The sequence below is a fragment of the Cibotium barometz genome, chromosome 8, assembly GCF_041138505.1.
Source record: "Cibotium barometz isolate CiBa-2024 chromosome 8, ASM4113850v1, whole genome shotgun sequence".
Lineage (NCBI taxonomy): Eukaryota > Viridiplantae > Streptophyta > Polypodiopsida > Cyatheales > Cibotiaceae > Cibotium > Cibotium barometz.
In genome coordinates this window covers 29018205-29039672 of record NC_141053.1, presented here as the reverse complement: position 1 = coordinate 29039672, position 21468 = coordinate 29018205, and the positions used below count along the sequence as shown (strand labels likewise).

The following is a 21468-nucleotide window of genomic DNA, read 5'->3' as shown; positions in this document are numbered from 1 at the left end:
CAAAGAAGCTACCAAGGAGACAATGGTGTCTCAAAGATTGAAGTTCCGCCTCAAAGTTTTTGGTTTGAGCATGAGAGAGTGCTCAATGTAAAGAAGGGTTGTTGATGGGGTGAGAGGATCCCGTGATTCTTTGCAAATGGACAAAGAGCATGTGAAGGTGTACATACTTGTTCAAGTGGTAGACAAGTGGTTATAGGCTGGTCCTTTACTCATGGAAGTTTGGTGGAGGCCATTGAAGGCTTTCATAATTGATTTTGCACCTTGGTTTCATGAGAGAAACTTGTGAAGAAGCACCCTTGAAGGTGTAGCATGCAAAGAGGAGAGCATGCAAGCTTATGACAATGGCCTGGCCACCGCCCACGTCCGACATTGGACCTTGCAGACTGACACATGCCAGCGTTGGCTGCTCACCTACGGCCTTGCCGCTGGCACATTTGCCAAGCACGCTGCAGAAAAACTGTTGGAAGCGAACCTACTCTCCCCCAAACGGAATGGGTTGATCTTATTCACACTCTGGGGGGATGCCTTGAGCGGCTGGATTTACTGGGCATGCAGAGGCAGCAGGAGGCCTTTTTCCGCACCAGCCCCTTCTTCGCTAAGGAGGTGGAGCAGCCAACCATGAACACACACACACCGCCCCCCCCCCCCCATTTTTTCAGTTCTCTTACAGTCGTGGGATCATTTCTTGGAAAAAATTTAGAAAAATCAAATCAAACGCCCAGAGCACATAAATTCATTTTCTTTTGGCTTACAGTTAACACACGCGCGCATCACCTAGAATTTTGACATCCTTCTGTCGTTAAGTACCGGTCCCTCAGCATCAAAACAGATGCAGAGTCTTTCTGCGAGACGAATCTGCACTTAATCAAAAGCTATTTAAATATATTTTGGCACTTGCACATCAGCCCCTTCACGAGGAAACCTCACCTGCTGTTTTGTGCAGGCAAGCCCTTTTTTTTTTGCTTCGCACACCCATTCAGTGCAGAGAAACTGAAAAGCATGAGAACGGCATTGTACACACTTAATTCAAATCAGCTCTCCTTAGATTGATCCATATACCGTTTCAGATTATGACAACACATATTGACCATGAAACTGTCACATGGACAACGCAAATCAATCCAAAATCGCAAGACTCTCCAACGTTTCTAGAATTTCTTTGCAGCTTGAGAGCTTGGTCTCTTCCATGACAGCTGCCCCAACATCTGATGAAAGAAGATCCTGCATTTTCTCCTCTAACTTTTGCCCTTCATCCCACTTGCCAGCCCTATAAAATGCTTGAGACAACACTCTATATGTTATTGGTGTAGGTTCTATTCCAGCATCTTGCATTTCCTTATAAACTTCTACGACATTTGACAGCCTCCCAAGCTTTTCATACCCACCTAATAGAGCAGTATAGGTGATAACATTTGGCTTATATCCATGTTTAAGCATTATACTCAAAAGCTTGTGAGCAGCTTCAGCTTTACCAGCAAAGCCAAGGCCATTAATCAACACAGAGTAGGTGAAATTATTCGGTTCATGGCCTGCCTGCAACATTTGCCCATAGACTTCCATAGCCCGTTGATACATCCCATCTCTCATCAGAATATCAATCACTCCAGTGTAAACTGCTCCGTCCGGAGCTGTGCCCATCTGTTCCATCTTAGTCAAGACTTGAAGGGCCCCATTAGCATCACGGCATGAGCTGTAGCATTCAACAATCTGATTAAATACCCAAGGTGGCACTTCAAGACCCTGTTCATGCATCTCATTCAGTAAACAGTCCACAATTGGGAACCTTCTGGCACTTAAAAGAATAACAATCATTTTTACATAGGTGAATTCATCATGCTTGTAATCTGGCACACTTCTTAGCCACTCAAAGAAACCAAAAGCAACATCCACATCTTCCAGGTCTTTCATGAGATAAGAAGCTATATGTGTAGTCCATTGGAAGTCCATTTTTTTGAGGGTATGTACTGTTGACTCATTCCACGGAGTTAAAATGCTTGCAAGAGTGCTCTTGTCAACCTCCAAATCTTCATCAGTAGATTCAAATTCAGATCCAGTACTTGTTCCTTCATCCGATTTGCTAGAGCCAGAAGTATCCCCTCCGCTTGGTTCATTAGCATAGGCAAAGTATGCCTCCCAGTATTGTTCCAATATCTGTGCGCTTTTGCCAGCCTTCATACAGGCCTTACGCACCCTCTTCATTGTGAGCCTATTTGGATCACGATGTGTTACCTTCATATGCAAAAGCAAACCTATTGCATTGTCAAGGTCGCCAGCCTTTAAATTAGCCTTCACAAGCAAGTCATAAGTGGGCTGAAAAGGACGTACTCCAAGCCTGGGCATCTTCTTGATAATCACAAAAGCCGAGTCAAGCTTTCCTGACTCTACAAGACTCTCGATCAAAAAGTGATAAGTCTCAGCATCAGGAGAACAATGAGCTTGTAGCATTTCCTTGTAGCATTGTAAAGCTTGCTGATGTTGTTTTGCTTTCAAAAGTAAACCAATTATGCAATTGTACGCTTGCGTGTTTAACTGTAAACCCACCTGTTTTAACAATCCCCACAATTCCATGGCTTTCTCATACTCCCTAGCCTTCCCATAAGCACGAATCAGAGTTGTATACGTGACCACATTAAGCTCACAGCCATCAGCTTTCATGTCCTCAAATAACTGCTTCAAATGCTCTGAAACCTTTTCGGATTTAAGCCGTTTGATCATTGCCAAGTAGGTCTGTTTATCATGCTTGAAACCATTATGACCTCTAGCCCAGGAAAAGAACTCCCAAGCTGGACGCGCTGGCAGCTTTCCTACTAACTCGACCACAATAGAAGGAGAAAGCCGCACATTCAAACCTTCCAGTTTCTGCTTGACATCATCCTCCCCTTTGAGCACATCAAAAATCCTGTTCACAACCTTCTTTTGCGCGACTGTTTTTTCAACCTCGAAAAACTGTGTTGGTCGATACCGATTCAAATACTTCCTGCAAAGAAAAAACAAAACAATGAACATATGCATATTTCTTCTGACAAATATTCAAAAATTCAGCCGAAATGAGACTCGTTATTTTCAACCTCTTGCCACACAAGAAAAGCAAAGCATCAATGCAGTGCTTGGATTGCAATGTGGTGTAACCATGAACACACAAAGGTCTTTCCATACAGACGTTTTGCTAAGATGCTGTACAAAGAAAAACAGGAAAACAACATAAATACAGAATAATGCTAAATTTCTTGCAGAACAGATGGCTGAGCTCCACACTTGAAACGGATGGCTGAGCTCTACACTTGTAAACTCTAAAGAATGAAGGTCCAATAATGAACTCCAAGAAGGTAAGCAGCCTACTCAGAGTTAGCCTTCATCAACCTGCCACAGACCGTCAGATGGGCCACCAACTTGCAACCCCTAGGGACCGCAGCCCGTCTAACTCTTGCACCCTCAGAGGAACAAACCCATTGCTTTTTCTCACTTGCAAAAACTGATCAACACTCGTCAACAATGGTCAGAATATATCAAAACTGCTCAAGTCTGGTCAATAAGAACTGGTCAACATTGGTCAAACCTAAGCAGACTCGTCAACGCTGGTGAAGTCTGGTAAAATCTGCAAATCACTGGTCAAAACTTCTGAGATCTAGTCCAAAACAACTCAAACCCGGTCCAAAACCATGAGGGGAGCCATATGACCATCATGCAGTCTCTCACATCAATCCAAATTAAGAGATGAGGCTCCAACAGCACATGACAACTTAGATATGAGCTAAGGGCTTCTTTCATGATAATCTTTTTCTTGCTTTTCAGCAGGATTTTCAACATCAACCATAAGGCTCTGTCACTTCTCGGGTCTACACTCCATTTTCTCTTGAAACTCTTCGGATTTGACTGTGTTCCCCAAGTAACTAGCCATCATGTCTCCCATAGCAAGACTAAACCTCAAGACGAACTCCCAGAAGAGGCTAACAAAGAAGGTGCAGGTGCATCTCTCTCAGCTCTTTTCACGTCTAAGGACTTGCACACAGAAGAAGTTGGTGATAGATGTATGTGCGATATCTCACCAGACCGCTCCATCTAGTCAATGTATGTCGGTGATAGATGCAAAAGAAGTCGGTGATAGATGTATGTGCGATATCTCACCAGACCGCTTCATCTAGTCAATGTATGTGGTTCCGGAGAACCTCATTCCGCCAATCCGGCGGAAGGCCGAACAAGTGTAGTATATAAACCAACACATCTTGTTAATAGAGACAAATTGTGTCTTAAGCACAAGCTCAAAATCAGCCTATGTTGTCACCTTCACATGGAGGTCCTTCCGCCAGGCAAACGAATTATGCTGAAGCATAATCTGAATCTCCCTAATACGCTGATAATCAGTGGCTCTAATACCAATGTAAAGCCCCCAGCTAACAAACCCTGCAATTAAGCATAAATAAAAAGGAAACACGCATAGACACTAGTATCTAGCTCAATGCCCAGCCGTAGAACCGTTCAAGCACACCCCCGAGCACAAGAGAATGGTAGCATTTGAGACAGCAAAGCCCCTGGCATCCCATACCACCACAACACACCCATCGGATGTAAGCACAGAGTAGTCTCAAGGCTTGGAGTCCACGTCTGAGGAGCTCTCCCCCAAACTGACTCATAAAGTCACTTATCTAGGCCTCCTATAAATTAGGAGCCAAATATAGCACATGTCTCATAAATGCTACTAACCCCCCACTTGAGATGCCTGATCCCTAGGCTATGGTTAACGTGACCTAAAGGTCTTAACCTTGATTAGCCTTGGGACGTAGCACATGTTCCAAACAGCATTCATTAAATCTTGGTGCACATACACAAAATATGCATATGCACACGTACACATTGCACTGGAAAATCCTTTGAGTTTATGTTATATTACCAAGGTACACATACACAAAATATGCATATGCACACATACAAATTGCACCGGACAATCCTTTGAGTTTATGTTATATTACCAAGGAGAATCTATCTGTTATAAGCTTTGGGGGTGCTTCATGAGTCAAGCACCAAGTTATCCAGAATACAATAGCGATGTCCCAAAAGATATCCAAGTAGCCAGATTTCGTACAAACCATGGAATCCATAAAACATGGACTAAAAGTCCCACATGCCGTTGTTGAGGACCGATAATTGTGTGGAAAACAATATCCATAGCGCGGTCCTTAGATCACATAATCCACGTGCTGCAACTTCACGACTGTCCAACATTATATCCATGATAACATCACTTCCCAAATGCATACATGTGAATTGAAACAATCCCATAAGTTAGGTCCCGAAATAGCTCGAAGAGCTAGAAAAAGCCCAAAAATTGCCCCAAAAAAGCCGAAATCACTCGAAAACAACCGTTTTGAAACCATATTTCAAATTATGCTCCTTGGGATCCCGGATGGGTCTGCCAGTACAATACTCGCACAACCCTACAATACCTGTACAATACTCGCACAACCCTACAATACCTGTAAATCAGCTTTTCTAGCATTGGAAACCCTAAAACAACTTGCTTTTAGCTTTTCCTCACATGAAAGCGTGCCGAAATACCAAGCTTGTACCACCTTGGAATGTCCATGACCAGTCCTAGGAGAAGTCGACCAGATGAGAGGGAACCCTATGTGTAACCCATCAGCCTTCTTGTAAGTGCCAAGCTCTTGATATGTTCAAATCAACCCTCAATGCACCCTTTTATAGTAAATTAATCCTACTTTTACTGTTGCCATAAAAAATAGATTTTTTTTCCAATAGGCACCACGCTAAGGGGTATCCACAATAATAGTACTGTTCCCAGTCCAAAAGCACTTGAATAATTTGGCCTGATCACTTTACAATAGATGTGGGCACCTACAAACACAAGTTTTCGATAACCTCCCACTCCCAAAGCTTGTCCTAAAGTCCCTAAAATCTGAAAAATACTAACAAGTGCCAGTAAATTCCTGTAAATTTCGGAAATGGTGACAATGGTTGGGTCCCACGTATGAAACCATAACACAACCCAACTCATCCATGAGTCTCATGGTATATAACGATCATATAACTGATAAAACCAATTCATGGGTCCCATTGTGTGAAACCATCATATAACCCGTACAAATCCATGGGTTTCATTACACAAAACCATCATATAGCCCATAAGCAAAAATGTTGGAAATGTCATGGTAGTGACAAAGGCTATGTAGTACTCGAGAGATAGTCAGAGGAGCATTACATGATTGAATGCCCAATTTACTACAAGATACATGGATGCTACCATTTTCTCTTCAAAGGGTGATTTGGGCCTAAGATGCATTACAAAGCTCGAAGATGTTTGGGGCCATATCTACTCCAGTTGAGGCATCACAAATACAGCCTTCTTAGGTTAGTTGGCCAATAGAAGTATCTCTCAATTATCTGAGTTGTAGGCAAAATCCCTCTATGACTAACATGTGGCGGTGCATGGGACTCTTCCATTTGGAAGACTTTGGCCCTCAGACACTTCACGGCCTGCAAATCAGCCCATATGTCATCTGTGGCATACTTTTCGCACATCTTTGACAAGTCCTCATGGGACCCAACTGAAATGGCACCAACATAAGGCCTTCAGGAGAGTGCATCTGCCACTACATTCCCCTTTCCGGGCGTACTGAGAATGAAACATTGACATATAGTTTTCCATACCCAGTTTGAGTCAAGAAATATCGTAGACTTAAATGATCAGTCTTCACAGTGAATTCAGCCCCTGTGATTTGAAAGAGTGGTGCCAACTAAAATACCCCTCTACTGCAAGCCCACTCATCCACATGCAATCTGTCAATGCACGGGAGAGGTTCCGTCGTCCTATCAAATCTGGAAAAACAGAGGCTCCCCAATGTGCAGCCAAACTCCGACTGATGCCGTGGATCCTGACCCCTCATGGAAAGAACTAACTCCCGTCTATAGCAACAAAATTCTTCCTAGGGAAGTGTCTGTCTCACCTGCGTCCAGATCTCTCTGCCCCGCCACCCGATTGGGAGTATAGATGTTCAAGAAGCCAACATGGTCCTCCCCTATCCTGATGATAATCCACTGCACCCTCCCCTACACTATGGTGCTACAATCCAGCACCAACAGAAGCAGCTGCTCACTGATTGAAATGCATACACCTCCTTGGTTCCCCTCTAGACCAAAGGCTGGCGACTAAAAAGTGTAGCTCCATCCACGCAAGATCTTCCCGCATGTCTGGGTACGCCTTACCAAGAGGTGATGGTCCTGTAGAAACAAAATATCTTGGCTTGCCACTCATTTCTTGCTCCGGAACTAAATGCTCGTAATAAAGGTTGCCAGCGGGCCCACTGTTACCTCGAGGGACCCGCTTGTGTAGCGCTCTGGCTGGCGGTGCTCCTGTAGGTGCTGGCAGTGGCAACAACGATGACGCCAACATGCCAGTTGCCAGCAGGCAGAGTCCTCTCCCTGTTGAGCTTGGAGGAAATGGGACGTCTTTGCAGCTATGAGTACTCTACTTGAATGAGTGCACAGAGCGGAAGCAAATAAGCACTAGAGTGTGCTGAGCAGAGAATGCAAGAGAGAGAGAGATATGGAGCAACTATGCTGAATATACTGAAATCATACAGTCCCAAGCAAGAGACAGGAAAGTCTCATAAGCGAGGGAGCAAAAGGAAAGACTAGACTATCAGAGGCCAGCCCACTTATTTATAGGTAAGAGGGGCTGGCTGACTGGGAAAAAGGTACCCGACATGGGAAAAATCCCAGAAAAATGTACAAAAATAGGGTGGCTAGCCCACAATCAAGGATGTGAGTGGGAGGGACCCTCCTATGAGACCTTGCGCACTAACGTAAGAGGAATGTGTACAATATTTTGGTGTCCTCTTGCAAGGGCACTATGTTTTTGTGTGCCATTGATGCATCTATGCCTGGGACAGTGGTGAGGACAGGAGCATTTATATGGTCACACCTCCGCGAGGCTATCATGGAAATAGGCCCCCAAAACATAGTGCAAGTGGTCACAGATAATGGTAGCAATTGTGTCTCTATGGGACAGATGCTAGAGGATGAGTTTCTGCACATTGTATGGACTCCATGTGCATCCCATAGCCTAGACTTGCTCATTGAAGATCTTGCCAAGATTAGGTGGATTGCTAACATCTTTGACACTACGCGTAGCTTGGTGAAGTTTGTTACCAAGAGGCCCAAGGTCTTGGCAATGTTTCGTGCCAATAGTGACCTTGAGCTTTTGAAGCACTCACAAACTAGGTTTGCATATATGTTCATTGTGGTTGAGAGGGTAGTGAGAGTCCCGACAGGGGCTCATACGCACAGTGGTTAGTCGAGAGTGGTTGAGCTGGGAGGACCATGAGCACCCGAAGGCGGTTTCTTTTGCACGCAGAGTGATGCAAGAAGATTGGTGGAAGGAGGCAGAGGCTTTATTGAGAGCTCTTCAACCAATCTATAGTGTTCTTCGCGTCACTGACATGGAGGGCAGCACTCTTGGACTCTTGTACGAGTTCATGGACCGGATTGGAGAGGCTCTTAACCGATGCACTCTCTTGATAGATGAGAGGTACTAAACTTCCAACTAGTTGCCTTCTTGTTGTAACTTGTAATTTGTATTGTACTATGATCTATCGTAGGCTTTAGGAGTGAGCTAATAGCTTTGATCATTCATGGCTAATTTTGAGGGTTGAGGACATTCGATGGGTTTGGAATGACTGGTGGGATTGGTTCCATAGACCAATCCACGCGGTTGCCCACATATTGCACCCTCTTTGGCGTAGTGAGGCCCAGTATATTAATGAAGAGTTGGAAGATGGATGGCAAGATTACATTCAGAAATGGACAGAAGGAGACGTGGAGCTCATGAGACGCTTGGAGGATGAGCGGCTAGTGTATCGGAATGCCAGCCACGCATTTGGTAGACAGACTGCATGCATGCGAGAGAGACATCTTCAGCCAGTCTCATGGTGGGAGAAGTATGGGATCAGTAGCCCTCACTTGGTGAGTACAAGTATTTTAATGGCAGAAACCCCTTGCCATTCGAGTCCTCTCACAGGATTACAGTTCACGTCTTGCTGAGAGGAACTGGAGCACATGGACCCTCTTCCATACAAAGAAGAGGAACAGGTTATCTACTGCTTAGTTGGAACGGTTGGTGTATTGCCATTGCAATCTCCACCTAATTGAGCAGTCGGGCAATCCGATAGAGCCTCGTCAGGTCAATGTTGATAAAATCGACATTGAGAAGATGAAAGATGTCCCAGAGATTCCTCACGAGCAGCACGACATATATGCCATGTTGTATGAGGAGTTGATGTCACCTACTCATGGCACACGAGCATCTACAGTAGCATTATCAGGAGGTGCTAGTACTAGTGTAGCAGCTGAGACGAGTGCGGCAGCTGAGCCAGCATCATCCTCTTCTGAGAGTGACATTGAGTCTACCGAGGAGAGTACTGATGAGGACATCGAGGATGTTTAGGATTGAGTGCCTAGTTGGAAGTGCCCACACTCCATATTGAGGACTCTAGTCTTTGGGTCTATCAAGCTCCTCTAGTTTACTATTTGTCATCATTCATGCATCATTGCATCTTTCAGGCTTCAGCATGGTTTACTTTGTGTATTTTAGACTTCAGTTTACTTTTTTTGTATCGACTCAGGATTCAAACTTTTTGTGATCACTTTGAGTGCCATTATTGAGTAGTTGCCATTATTGATGATGAAATCCAGATCTTGATTCTTGATGTTGCCAATTTATTTATGCCAATTGGTCAGTGACTCAGTTGGGTGCCCACTGTAACTGGGTCACCCAGATTCTTTAGTTTTAGCTTGTAAACATGTTTTAATGTGTAAATGATGCATGTTTAATATTGTTTTGCAGGGAGGGCAACATATTTTTAACATATTATAAACCTGTATATAAATTTTGAGGCATGTACCCTCCCTTTTTGTATGAAACGTTTTTTAAACTTCTGGAAAATGAATGAAACGTTTATGTAACGTTTTTGAATCGTTTATGGAACACGTTTCATGAAACGCCTGGCAACTATGGCTGTATCCGAGAAAAGTCATGTGCTGAGACTTCGAGTCCAACTTGGAGCGATGCTCCTTAGGCACATGTACATACGCCGAACAACCAAATACCCGGAAATGAACAACAAAGGGCTTCTCACCATGGAAAGCCCCATATGGAGTTTTATCTAGAAGAGCAGCAGTAGGAGACCTATTCTGAATGTAGACAGCAGTAGAAGCTGCCTCAACCCAGAAACGTCGAGGTAATGAAGAATGCTCAAGCATAGCACGGGCCATCTCCATAATGGTCCTATTCTTCCTCTTTGCAACTCCATTCTGTGATGGAGTATATGCTGTAGTAAGCTGTCTCCAAATGCCATGAGCCTTGCAATATTGCTGAAACTCCTGGGATGTAAACTCACCCCCTCTGTTGGTCCTGAGAGCCTTGACCGAGGAACCAGTCTCTTTTTCCACCTCAACTCTCCAATCACAAAAGTGCTGAAAAGCTTCATCCTTGGACTTTAGAAAGAAGACCCAAGTATAGCTGGAGAAGTCATCCACCATAACAAGCATGTACTACAACGCCTTACTCAAAGACGCGGTACTCATAGGACCACATAAGTCTGCATGAACAAGAGCAAGTGATGTCGAAGAACTGTGTGTCGCCTCCTTCAGAAAGACGTCTCGGTGTTGCTTCCCTTGTAAACAAGAGGAACAAACACAAGATGGAGCCTTGATGGTCGGTAAACCCTCAACCAACCCATCCTTCGAAGCTCGCCGTAGAAGCTGATAGCTCAAATAGCCAAACCGAGCATGCCAAAGAGCAGTAGAAGAACCAGAAGAAAGCAAAGTGGTCAACTTGTACAAACCACTATCTTGCACCCCCTGAGCCAAGATGTTACCAGTCTCCTTATCACGAATGGTAATCTCATAACAAAAGAAGATCACCTCTGCACCCCGAGCTGTAAGAGCACTCACTGACAAAAGATTAAATGCCAAATCTAGAATCTACAGAACGTCAGAGAAGTACCTCTTGTCCTCGGAGGAGCGGAAGATGGGGATGGTGCCATGTTCATGCACTGGCACGGAAGAAGAATCACCCAAAGTGATCTCGCCTGTCCTGGTAGTGAAGTTCTCGAGCCAATCTCGATGGGGTGTCATGTGAGCAATAGCACCGCTATCCACAATCCATCACGACCGCAACTGAGAAGTCACAAGAGCAAGTATATGACGAGTACCTACTAAGAAGAATACCATCATCTTTCTTGGTCTGAGACACCGCTGTAGAGGAAGTGTTCTTTGCTTCTTCATCCCACTTCTTCTTGTGACATTGGGGCGATTTATGACCCTTGCCGTAATAATGACACTCAATGTCCTTGTTTTTAGAAGATCTACTTTTGTCTTTGTCGTTATCCTTGGAGTTCTTGTCAAAACCCCCTTTCCCTTTCTTCTGTTGATTCTTCCCTTTATCTCGTGCAGCCAAAGCTCCATCAGAACCACCAAAGCTCCATCAGAACCACTAGAGGTGCCAATCCGCTCCTCAAAGAGAGACTCAATCTGCATAATGGAGGGGAGAACTTCCTCCCAAGTAACTGGAACAAGACGAGGAGAAGAAACAAGAGACTGAAAATAAGCATCAAACCTCTCTAGAAGCTTGTAGAGAAGCCGAATAGCCATATCCTCTGTAGAGATATCCTTGCCACAAACAACAAGCTCGTCCCGGAGATCTTTCATCTTCGAGAGAAAGCAAATAAAGATGGAAAGGCAAAAACTGACAAGTTCATAAGCTGCTTTTCCAGAGCCAAAATCCGTCTTGGAGACTTAATCTCATAAAGATCTGCAAATGCCTTCCAAACTTCATATGGAGCGTCTGCTGTACGCACATGAGAAAGAACAGAATCCTGACAATTCAACATCAGAAAAGAGAAAACACGATGATCATTTGCCTGCCAAATATCAATCTGTGCCTGTGATGGCTGTCCCGACTACACTTCATATGTTCTCTGAGTTTGCAAAGTTGGATTGTTCCAACTACACTTTGTGGAAGGTGAAGGTGAAATTAGCCTTGTGTGACGTGGATCTCTGGGATTGGCTTGTTACACTTGCCAATGCCACCCCTCCCACTCTTGCTTCCTGTGGTGTGACTCAAGAGCTTGGCCTCAATGTCAGAAGAATGCACAATCTTGGAAGGAGTGTCCACCACAAGTACCAGAAGCCACCAATCCTCAACTCAAAACACCAAAAAACTGCAAGAGCCACCTGCAGGGAAGAAAACGCAGCAAGGTAGATGTTGCAACCCTGAAAAGGAGCAGCCGACAGGTGAAGAAGGTAACCTCAGAGATCAAACCAGTGAGGGAAGACCTAAATCTGCAGTGGAGAGGCGCCGAAAGAAGCCAGCCGACCAGCAGCAAAACTGAGAAGAAAACATAGATTTGAAGGTGCTGAAAACTGGGCAAATCTGGGGCAAAAAGTTAATGCTGACTCGGGCAGCAGATTAACACTGAACCTGGAGTGATGATACCATGAATGAGTGCACAGAGCGGAAGCAAACAAGCACTATAGTGTGCTGAGCAGAGAGTGCAAGAGAGAGAGATATGGAGCAACTAAGCTGAATATACTGAAATGATACAGTCCCAAGCAAGAGATAGGAAGAGTCTCATAAGTGAGGGAGCAAAAGGAAAGACTAGACTATGAGAAAAGTGAGAGGCCAGCCCACTTATTTATAGGTAAGAGGGGCTGGCCAATTGGACATTGGGTATCCTGGCCGATTGGGAAAAAGGTACCCGACATGGGAAAAATCCCAGAAAAATGTACAAAAATAGGGTGGCCAGCCCACAATCAAGGGCCATGAAAAGGGACCAAAAGGGACACCAAATATGAGCAGAAACTGGGGATGAATGTGCTAACACTACCCACTATAAAATCAAGCCGCCCCATAGGTAGGGGATCACAATAACCTACGAACGCCGAAGATCCTCCAACGAGACAATGCAAACTATGATTGAAGGGATCCCTGCTGTGTTGACAACCACCAAGGCGACTACCTGGAGGACCCCAATCGATTGGAGAAGGGGGTGATGCTCCTTCCAAAGGCTGGGGCAGCAGATTCTCTGGGAAGCCGGAAACACCTGCAAGGCAGTAAGTATCCAGGTAAGCATGGTACTCAGCAAATAATGATATTGTATTCTACGTCTTGGATCTCCAGGAAATAAGACAATCCTCCCAAACCCTGAATGTTCCATGAGACAATCCGCATAACTAAGAGCGATGGGAGGCGGAACTGCCCTCCACTCGAAGAGACTTGGGCATGGATTTGGACGAAGAGTAATCACTAGTGGTCCTAGGGCGAAGCCGTGCCAGATTGGAACGAATCTTGTTCTCTATGTGAAGCCACTATGCCCGGGTCCTAGAATATGCATACTCTAGGGTCCACATGTCACAATGAAGGTATCTATAGGAGGGAGGAAGAGGTATTGCCACTGAAACATGAAGAAACACAAAGAGGAGCACCTCCAGATTGGAGTACACCATATTCCCTCCTAGATCCCTGTGGCCAAAGCCACCCACCTCCATCCGTGCCAATGGCCAGAAGTGAGTGAGCACATCGATGATACACAGATCATGCAGATGTTGTGAGAGCTCTATGGCATGTCCATGGATGGCGGCAGACACCAACTCCGTGCTCCGATCCGTCCCTGAGGCTCGAAGATACTGGCTTCCTCAACGGGGAGGCATCGGAAGAAACTCTAGTCAACTAGTTGCCCCACAACTTTGGGGGGGGGGGGGCAGGGTTGACTCTGGAGCAAGAGCACACACCAGAGTGGCAATAGTGGTCATTGCTACCATCTCCAAGAAAACATTTGATCAAGCGGCGAATTGAACTAGCTTATTGCCTCCTCTTTGAGTTAGGCGCAGCCGGCTGGCAGCGGGAGTGCTCTGGCAAGGGGGAAGGGAGGGGGGGAGGAGGTTTTGATGAAGTCGGGGCGGAGGAAGCTATAGGGGGAAAGCCGGAGCAGAAGATGGGGGCTAGGGGAGGGGGGAGGGGGATGCCAGGGGGGGTGGCAGGCACAAGGGCTGAGAAGGGAGGTCGGAGGAAGGAGGGTTCGCCTGGAGAGAGGGGAGACGAGGGTTGTGAGGGTTCGCCTGGAGAGAGGGGAGACGATGTTGGGGTAAAGGCATTATGCCCACCCTTATAGTGTGTACAAGCCCATAAGTTATAGTACATAGTACACTTAGTACTTTTAATGTACTAAGTGCACTATGTGTACTAGTGCAATATACATGTGTGATAGGGGAGTCACACACTCACGCTAGTGAGTTGACTTATCCCCACAACTCTCTCTCTCTCTCCCTTCTTCTCTCTGTGTATGTCTCCCACATGAACTCTAACCCTAATTCTACTCATTCAACTGGTATCAGAGCCCTGGTTTTAGGGTTTTGTTCTCAAGGGTGCAGAGCTGGAAATCGGCATAGAAGAGTTGCAAAACGACCTCATGTGCTGTACAGACTCCTGTGTGCTGCTGTGCAGACCTGGTAGCCCTGGTTGCCTCGCTTATTCAGCCAAGTCGTAGGCAGCGTGAGCAGCTTGCAGCACGTTGGATCCTGATTTGCCTATCGCACAGTAAGAGGCGTTGGTCCAAAAAGCGTAGCGCTACTAGGCGGAGGCGGTGAAGGCGAGCTCGAGCGACTGGTGGCGTTGAGGCGTTTGGTCGCTAGTCGGCTGGCTACTAGGCGAAGGCAGGCGGGCATCCATCGAACACGCCTACGAGCGAACCCGTAGTGCGAAAGGGAGGCAGGCGAGCGTGGATCCATTCGTGCTTCCCCGTGGCGATGTGTAGCGCTGGCCCTGGGCAAATTCGCTTCGCTCCTCGTCACCTTCTCCAAGGCGTAACAGCAGCGCCCGACCCTTGTCATCATAGCTCCTCTCTGCTGGTGTCATCTTTTGCTGCTCCGAAGTACGGCTGGACTGTACCCCTCTGCTGCCCCGTTTTCTACTGCTGAACCAGGTCGCACAGCCACGTACAGAGCTGTGTAGAGACTTTTCCGAGAGTTTTTTGGTTCGTGTGAAGACTTCAAGGTTCAGCCTTATTACCTGGCTGTTCCTTGGTTGCTGAGGAAAGTGTTGGAACTTTGGAGAATTAGAAGTCCTGGAAGCCGACCTGGGTCGTTGGTTTCAGAGCTCCTCAGCTATTGCCCACCTGCACAACAGCACAACAGCAAATACGAAGCCCTCCCCCCTTTCCTGCAACAAAAAATCAGAAAATTACTTGAGGTATTTGCTTCAATTTTTTGGAATTTGCATGTCCAATTTGCAATTGAGCAGGTACAATAATCAATTGAGCAGGTCAGGTGCCGAATTGCTCAATTTTTGAGCAAAATTAGCAAAATTGGGTGACATTGGTCACAATCAAGATCAGTTTGCAGGAAATTGGATGTCAAAATTTGGGGCTTTTGATGTATTTGTGCAATTGGGCATTCATACATGCTGTATGATCTCGAAGCCCTTAGCCACTAACCTGGCTTTGTATCTTGGCTTTGCATCAGGTGCAACTTTGAGCTTGTAAACCCACTTGCATGGCAAAACCTTCTTGCCTGCAGGTAAATGCACCAACTTCCATGTTCCATTTTTGTGCAGAGAATCCATCTCTGACTTCATAGCACGCTCCCATAGAGCCTTGTCTGCCCTCTGTAAAGCCTCCTTATAACATGAGGGCTCCCCATAGTCAGTGAGCATCAAGTAGTCAACCCCTGGAACAAATCTGTCAGGGGCTCTGGAGGGTCTTGTGGACCTCCGTACCCAATGACCATCATTTGCAGGTTGCTGTCCAGCCTGCATATCACCTATTGGTGGCTCCTGTTCCATGCCATAAGGCTGAAAAATCATGCCCGATATCTCCTCTAACTGTGGGATATCCATAGGGATATCTTCTGCCATCTCTGGCTGTCCATTTGGACCATTTTCAGCACCATTTAAGGGCTGGTTTTGCTGCTGTAATGGCTGATTTACAGTCCTTGGTTGTTGTCCATGATGTCCATCATCATCAAAGATGACTCTGCCAGGCTCTGTTGCCTTGCAGGCATGGTTAGTTAGTACGAAAGGTACGATACGGTACGGTACGATAAAATACGGTACTAATTGGTACCTTAAATTTTTTGAGGTGCGGTACGATATTAGTACGTTTTTAAAAAAAAAATACTTTCTAAACTTAAAAATTGTAGACAAGAAGTTACAAAATAGTAGAACCATGAACATAATGTCATCATGCCATTAGAGTACAAAATTGCTACAAAAGGATAGGCCAAAAACTCATGGCATGGGCGACCGCCAACATGCGTACATACATGATACTACATACTACAATACATCATCGATGGGCTAGAAGGAGATAGATGCCCAATGCCTAGAGAGCTATAACATATCAAAAGTCTACATCATCACCAACATCTGCATGATCATCAACATGATCACTACTAGAGTGTCCATCAAGAGAGTTCTCTGAAGAGGACTCTTGAAAGGTGGACGAGACACTCTGGGGATCATTCTCGCTAAGTAGGTTGCCATCATCATCAAACAAGGGCTCTCTAGGCAGTGGGGTATCATCATGAGGAGGCAATGGAATATCATCATGAAGGCAGGGATTGGAGCTCGAGAATCCCTGCCTCACATATGTGCGAAGGCCACCCTTTGCCGATGCCGAAGGCAGAGGCCTATGAACTCCAACTGCTCGGCCCCGTCCATGCTGACTCCTGGTGCTGCGAGTATCTGCTGCCACAAGCTCACTATAGAGCTCCATGAAGATTGCCTCCTTCTCCTCATCAAGCAAATTGGCAATATGATCGCTTGCCTAATATGGCAATGACAAGTGCACACGCTCCTGACAAACAAATCCTTACAGGTTGCAGAGGGCGATGAATGGCTCTCTAGAAGACTAAAATTGCTCCACGCAACAACACCACCACCACCACCACCCAAAAAAAAAATCGTACGGTATCATACGAATCCGTACGATACGGCAGGTACGTACGGTTTCAGTCGTACGACGTACGGAACTAACCCTGCTTGTTGCAGGCTCCTTATACATGCATGTTTCATCAAAAATGACATCATTGCTGCGTATAATCTTTCTATTCACGGGATCCCAAAGTCTATACCCCATTTCACCTCTGTCACCATATCCTAGGAATATGCATTTGTGAGACTTAGGATCAAGTTTGGTGCGCATTTCCCTGCGTATGTGCACGTACGCAACGCAACCAAACACTCTCAAGTGCTTGTAGGACGGAGGCTTCCCTATCCATACTTCCTCTGGCACTTTCCCACCAAGCCTTGTGTTAGGTGACCTCTTTATAAGATGAACGGCTGTCATGACAGCTTCAGCCCAAAAACCATGAGGTAATGCAGCATGTGACAACATAGAACGGACCTTCTCCTGAATGGTCCTGTTCATCCTCTCTGCTGTCCCGTTTTGTGGAGGATCATAAGGAGTAGAGAGCTCCCTCTTGATGCCTTTAGCATCACAAAAGTCCTGAAACTGTTTGGACATATACTCTCCACCATTGTCGGAACGCAAAGCCTTCAGTGTTTTGCCTGTTTGATTCTCAACAAGAGCAACAAACTTCTGAAACACTGAGAATGTATCACTCTTCAAACGAAGAGGATAAACCCACACCTTGCGTGTGGCATCATCAATAAATGACACAAAATATTTTGCCCCTCCCAAAGAAAGCTGAGGCATCTCACATACATCTGTATGCACAAGCTCCAACTGAGCATCTTTCTGTCCAAGAGCTTTCTTGTGGGGGCACTGGAGTTGCCTGCCATATATACAATGCTCACAAAATTGAAAACTTGAAAACTTTAGAGAAGGCAAGTAACCCAAATGAGACAATTGTTCCATTTCTTTGACACTCATGTGTCCCAACCGGCTATGCCACATAGAGATTTTCGGCAGCTCGGTTGCATTTACATTAGCATGGTGACAAACACCTGCATGCATGAAGTAAAGAGTGTCCACCTTAGAGCCTCTGGCAACAACCAGTGAGCCCTTACTAATCTTCCACTTTCCACGACCAAATGTGGTAACATAATCAGCATCATCAAGCTATCCAATAGAAAGCAGGTTCTTCTTGATCTCAGGCACATGCCTGACATCATGGAGCATAAGCTGTGAGCCATCTGAAAACACAAGCCTCACATCACCTCTGCCAAGAATCTTGCATGCATGGTTATCACCCAAATAAACTACTCCTTCATTGCCAGCAGTATACCTGACAAACAAGTCTCTGCAACCTGTGACATGAAAGGAGGCACCTGAATCAATGATCCATGAGTGCATACCATGACCATCTCCTGGAAGAAGTGAATGGGCATCAAGTGAAGACGTGAATAGGACCTCATCCTCACTGTCACCTGCATGTGACACATTGATTTCTTCAATCTTGACTCCACTTTTGCCCTTTGGCTTTACATCTTTGTCTTTGTCTTTGCCTTTTCCCTTTTCCTTTTGATCATTTTTCCATTTGTAGCATTGCTTTTTGATGTGTCCCTTCTTGCCACAAGTCCTTTTTGGAGCGAGACTTGCTCCTTCCCCGTTCTTGGCTTTTACCACTTTGCTTGGATCTCCCACGTGCATTCATTGCATTTGACTTTCCAACAGAGTTGTTTTTCCTGTTCATCTCTTCTTGAAGAAGAGCACCCTCAACATCTGCATATGACAGCATAGCATTCGAATTGCTAGTGGCTGTCCTGAATGTGTCCCAACTCTCTAGCAAAGGGCATAAGAGAAAAGTGGCTTTGAACTCATCGTCCATTGCCAACTTTTGATTAATAACCTGGCTGATAATACCATTAAACTCATTTAGATGGGCTGCCATAGACGCCCCTTCCTTCATTTGAAGACCTATGAGTTTCTTCAACCAATACACTTTGCTTGAGGCACTTTGCTGGGCATACAAGTCCTGCAATCTTTGCCACATTCCCCAAGCTGTCTTCTCTTCACGAATGCTGAAAAGTAAAGAGTCTGACACAGACAACATGATAGTAGATCTTGCCAGCTCATCCATATCTTCCCACTCTTCAGCAGTAAGAGAAGCGGGCATTACACCCCTTTCTTTGATAGGTTTGTGCTGCTTCTTCTGGAGCAAAACATTATAGCACTGGGTTTGCCAAATATCATAGTTATGTGAGCCTTCAAGCTTCTTAATGTGAAGCAATGAAGAGCTCTCACCTGTGGTTGCCATAGCAATATGCAACCTGTCAATGCCTGACTCCCTGCAAAATGTGCAAACACTGCACCAAAAGCACACAAAGTGCTCACAGTTGTTCTCCCAAAGTTTATCTCCCACTGCGGAAGCACAAATGCAACTCTACTCCCACTGTATGTGATGAAATCACCAAAATCTGGTTGCTGTGCAAATTTAGGACAGCACCTTAAATGTGCTCTGTTGCCCTTCCAAAGTACTGTACAACAGTACCAAGTGCTCACCTGTGATGTACCAAACTTGTACCGACAAGTACAGCAGCTGAAATTGAGCCTTTTGGTCACTCAAATCAATGTGCAGCCATGCCAAAACCTATAAAAAGCTGTACCAGCAGGTACAACAGCAATAAATGCTCTCCTGGTTATCCAAATGAGTGAAAATCAGACTTTTACAGTCCCCACCACTGCATACAACAGTCCCGGACTGAAATTGAGCAAAAGTCCCTTGACTGCAAGTGGATTTCTGAGGATTCAAAGCATAAAAGTCTTGCCTGCTGCTTTGCCAAGCTCAACAAGCATAAAATCTTGAAAAGCCCCTTGATTTAAGATCAATTTCTGATCATACATGGTACATTAACGCACATGAAGGCGGTGCTTCCCCCTGGCCACATATACATCCAATACATGAAAGCCCCTTCATTTACAGACACATTGAGTGCTTGACAGGCATCAACACATTGCCCAAAGCATCAAATGCGATTGCCTGCATGCAAATCAATCCAATCGGCACAAAAGCCCCTTGATTTAGGAATATGGTGTGGACTTTGATGAGATCTTCTCTCCAGTGGTCAAGATGACCACACTTAGAGCTGTATTAGCTTTGGTTGCTCATGATGATCTGGATTTGATTCAGATGGATGTGAAGACTGCTTTTCTTCACGGTGATCTCCATGAGGAGATATATATGCAACAGCCAGAGGGTTATGCAGTGAATGGAAAGGAGAAGCTTGTATGCAAGCTGAAAAAGAGTCTTTATGGGCTCAAACAGGCACCAAGGGAATGGTATCATAAATTTGATACATTCATGAAATCCCAGAATTTCACGAGAAGTGACATAGATCATTGCTTATACACCAAGAAAGCTTTGAATGGCAGTCTATTGATCCTCATCTTGTATGTTGATGATATGTTGATTGCCGGGAAATCTCGTAAAGAGATGGATGCCTTGAAGAAGAGGCTGCATCAAATCTTTGATATGAAGGATTTGGGTGATGCAAATCACATTTTGGGTATGCAGATACTTCGGGACAGAAATCAGCATGTGTTGTATTTGTCTCAGAAGGAATACATTGGCAAAGTTTTGCAGAGGTTCAATATGGACGGGGGGAAGAAGACTAGTACTCCTTTGCCTCCATATGTGAAACTCAGTGCTATGGACAGTCCACAGTCGGATAGTGACAGGGCTGATATGGCCAAGATTCCGTATGCTTCAGCTTGTGGCAGTCTCATGTATGCCATGGTTGCTACTAGGCCGGACATTGCATTTGCAGTGGGAGTGGTTTCTAGATACATGGCCAAACCTGGCAAGAAGCATTGGGAAGCAATGAAAGGTGTCATGAGATACCTGAAGGGCACACAGGATATGTGCATTTGCTTTGGCAAACAGGATGCATTAGTGCATGGTTACACGGATTCGGATTATGCCGGTCATCCAGATAACCGGAAGTCTACTACCGGTTATGTGTTTACATTCACAGGAGGTGCTGTGTCATGGACATCCAGGATGCAGAAGTGCACTGCCTTATCTACTACAGAGGCCGAGTATATTGCAGCCACAGAGGCTTGCAAGGAGGCATTATGGCTATCTCGGTTAGTGGTTGATTTGGGTTATACAGGGGATATTCCATTGTTGCATTGTGACAGTCAGAGTGCCATCCAGTTGGCAAAGAACCCTGTCTTTCATGCAAAGACGAAGCATGTGGATGTAAAGTATCACTTCATCAGAGAGGTGATAGAGAACAAGCAAATTCAGCTTGTTAAGATTCATACGGATGACAAGCCGGCTAATCTGTTGACAAAGAGTTTGCCTCCGGAGCGGTTTGCTCATTGCAGACACTTGATGGGCATTGGATGAGGCCAGTTTCAGCCTTGATATGGCCTTGTATATTATCATGTACATGCTGATTTTTCTTTTCCTTCATTTAAGGGCACTTTGCCTTTAAGTGGGAGGTTGTTGGGGTAAAGGCATTATGCCCACCCTTATAGTGTGTACAAGCCCATA

The 21468-nt window shown here is 45.3% G+C and overlaps 1 protein-coding gene across 5 annotated transcripts in view; it reads right to left on the bottom strand.

Annotated features, from left to right (window-relative positions):
- Positions 1 to 1027: 1027 nt before the first annotated feature.
- Positions 1028 to 21468, bottom strand: part of LOC147636121 (uncharacterized) — a 60306-nt gene continuing 39865 nt past the window's right edge. For 4 of the 5 annotated variants that reach the window (XM_086801563.1, XM_086801561.1, XM_086801560.1 and 1 more), the window contains one exon: positions 1028 to 2977. In XM_086801563.1, the coding sequence (XP_086657689.1) occupies positions 1117 to 2977 (1861 nt within the window). In that variant the 3' untranslated portion in view covers positions 1028 to 1116. Of the gene's footprint in view, positions 2978 to 4967; positions 5196 to 21468 lie in introns of those variants that run through there. The other variant, XM_086801564.1, reaches the window with a different exon arrangement.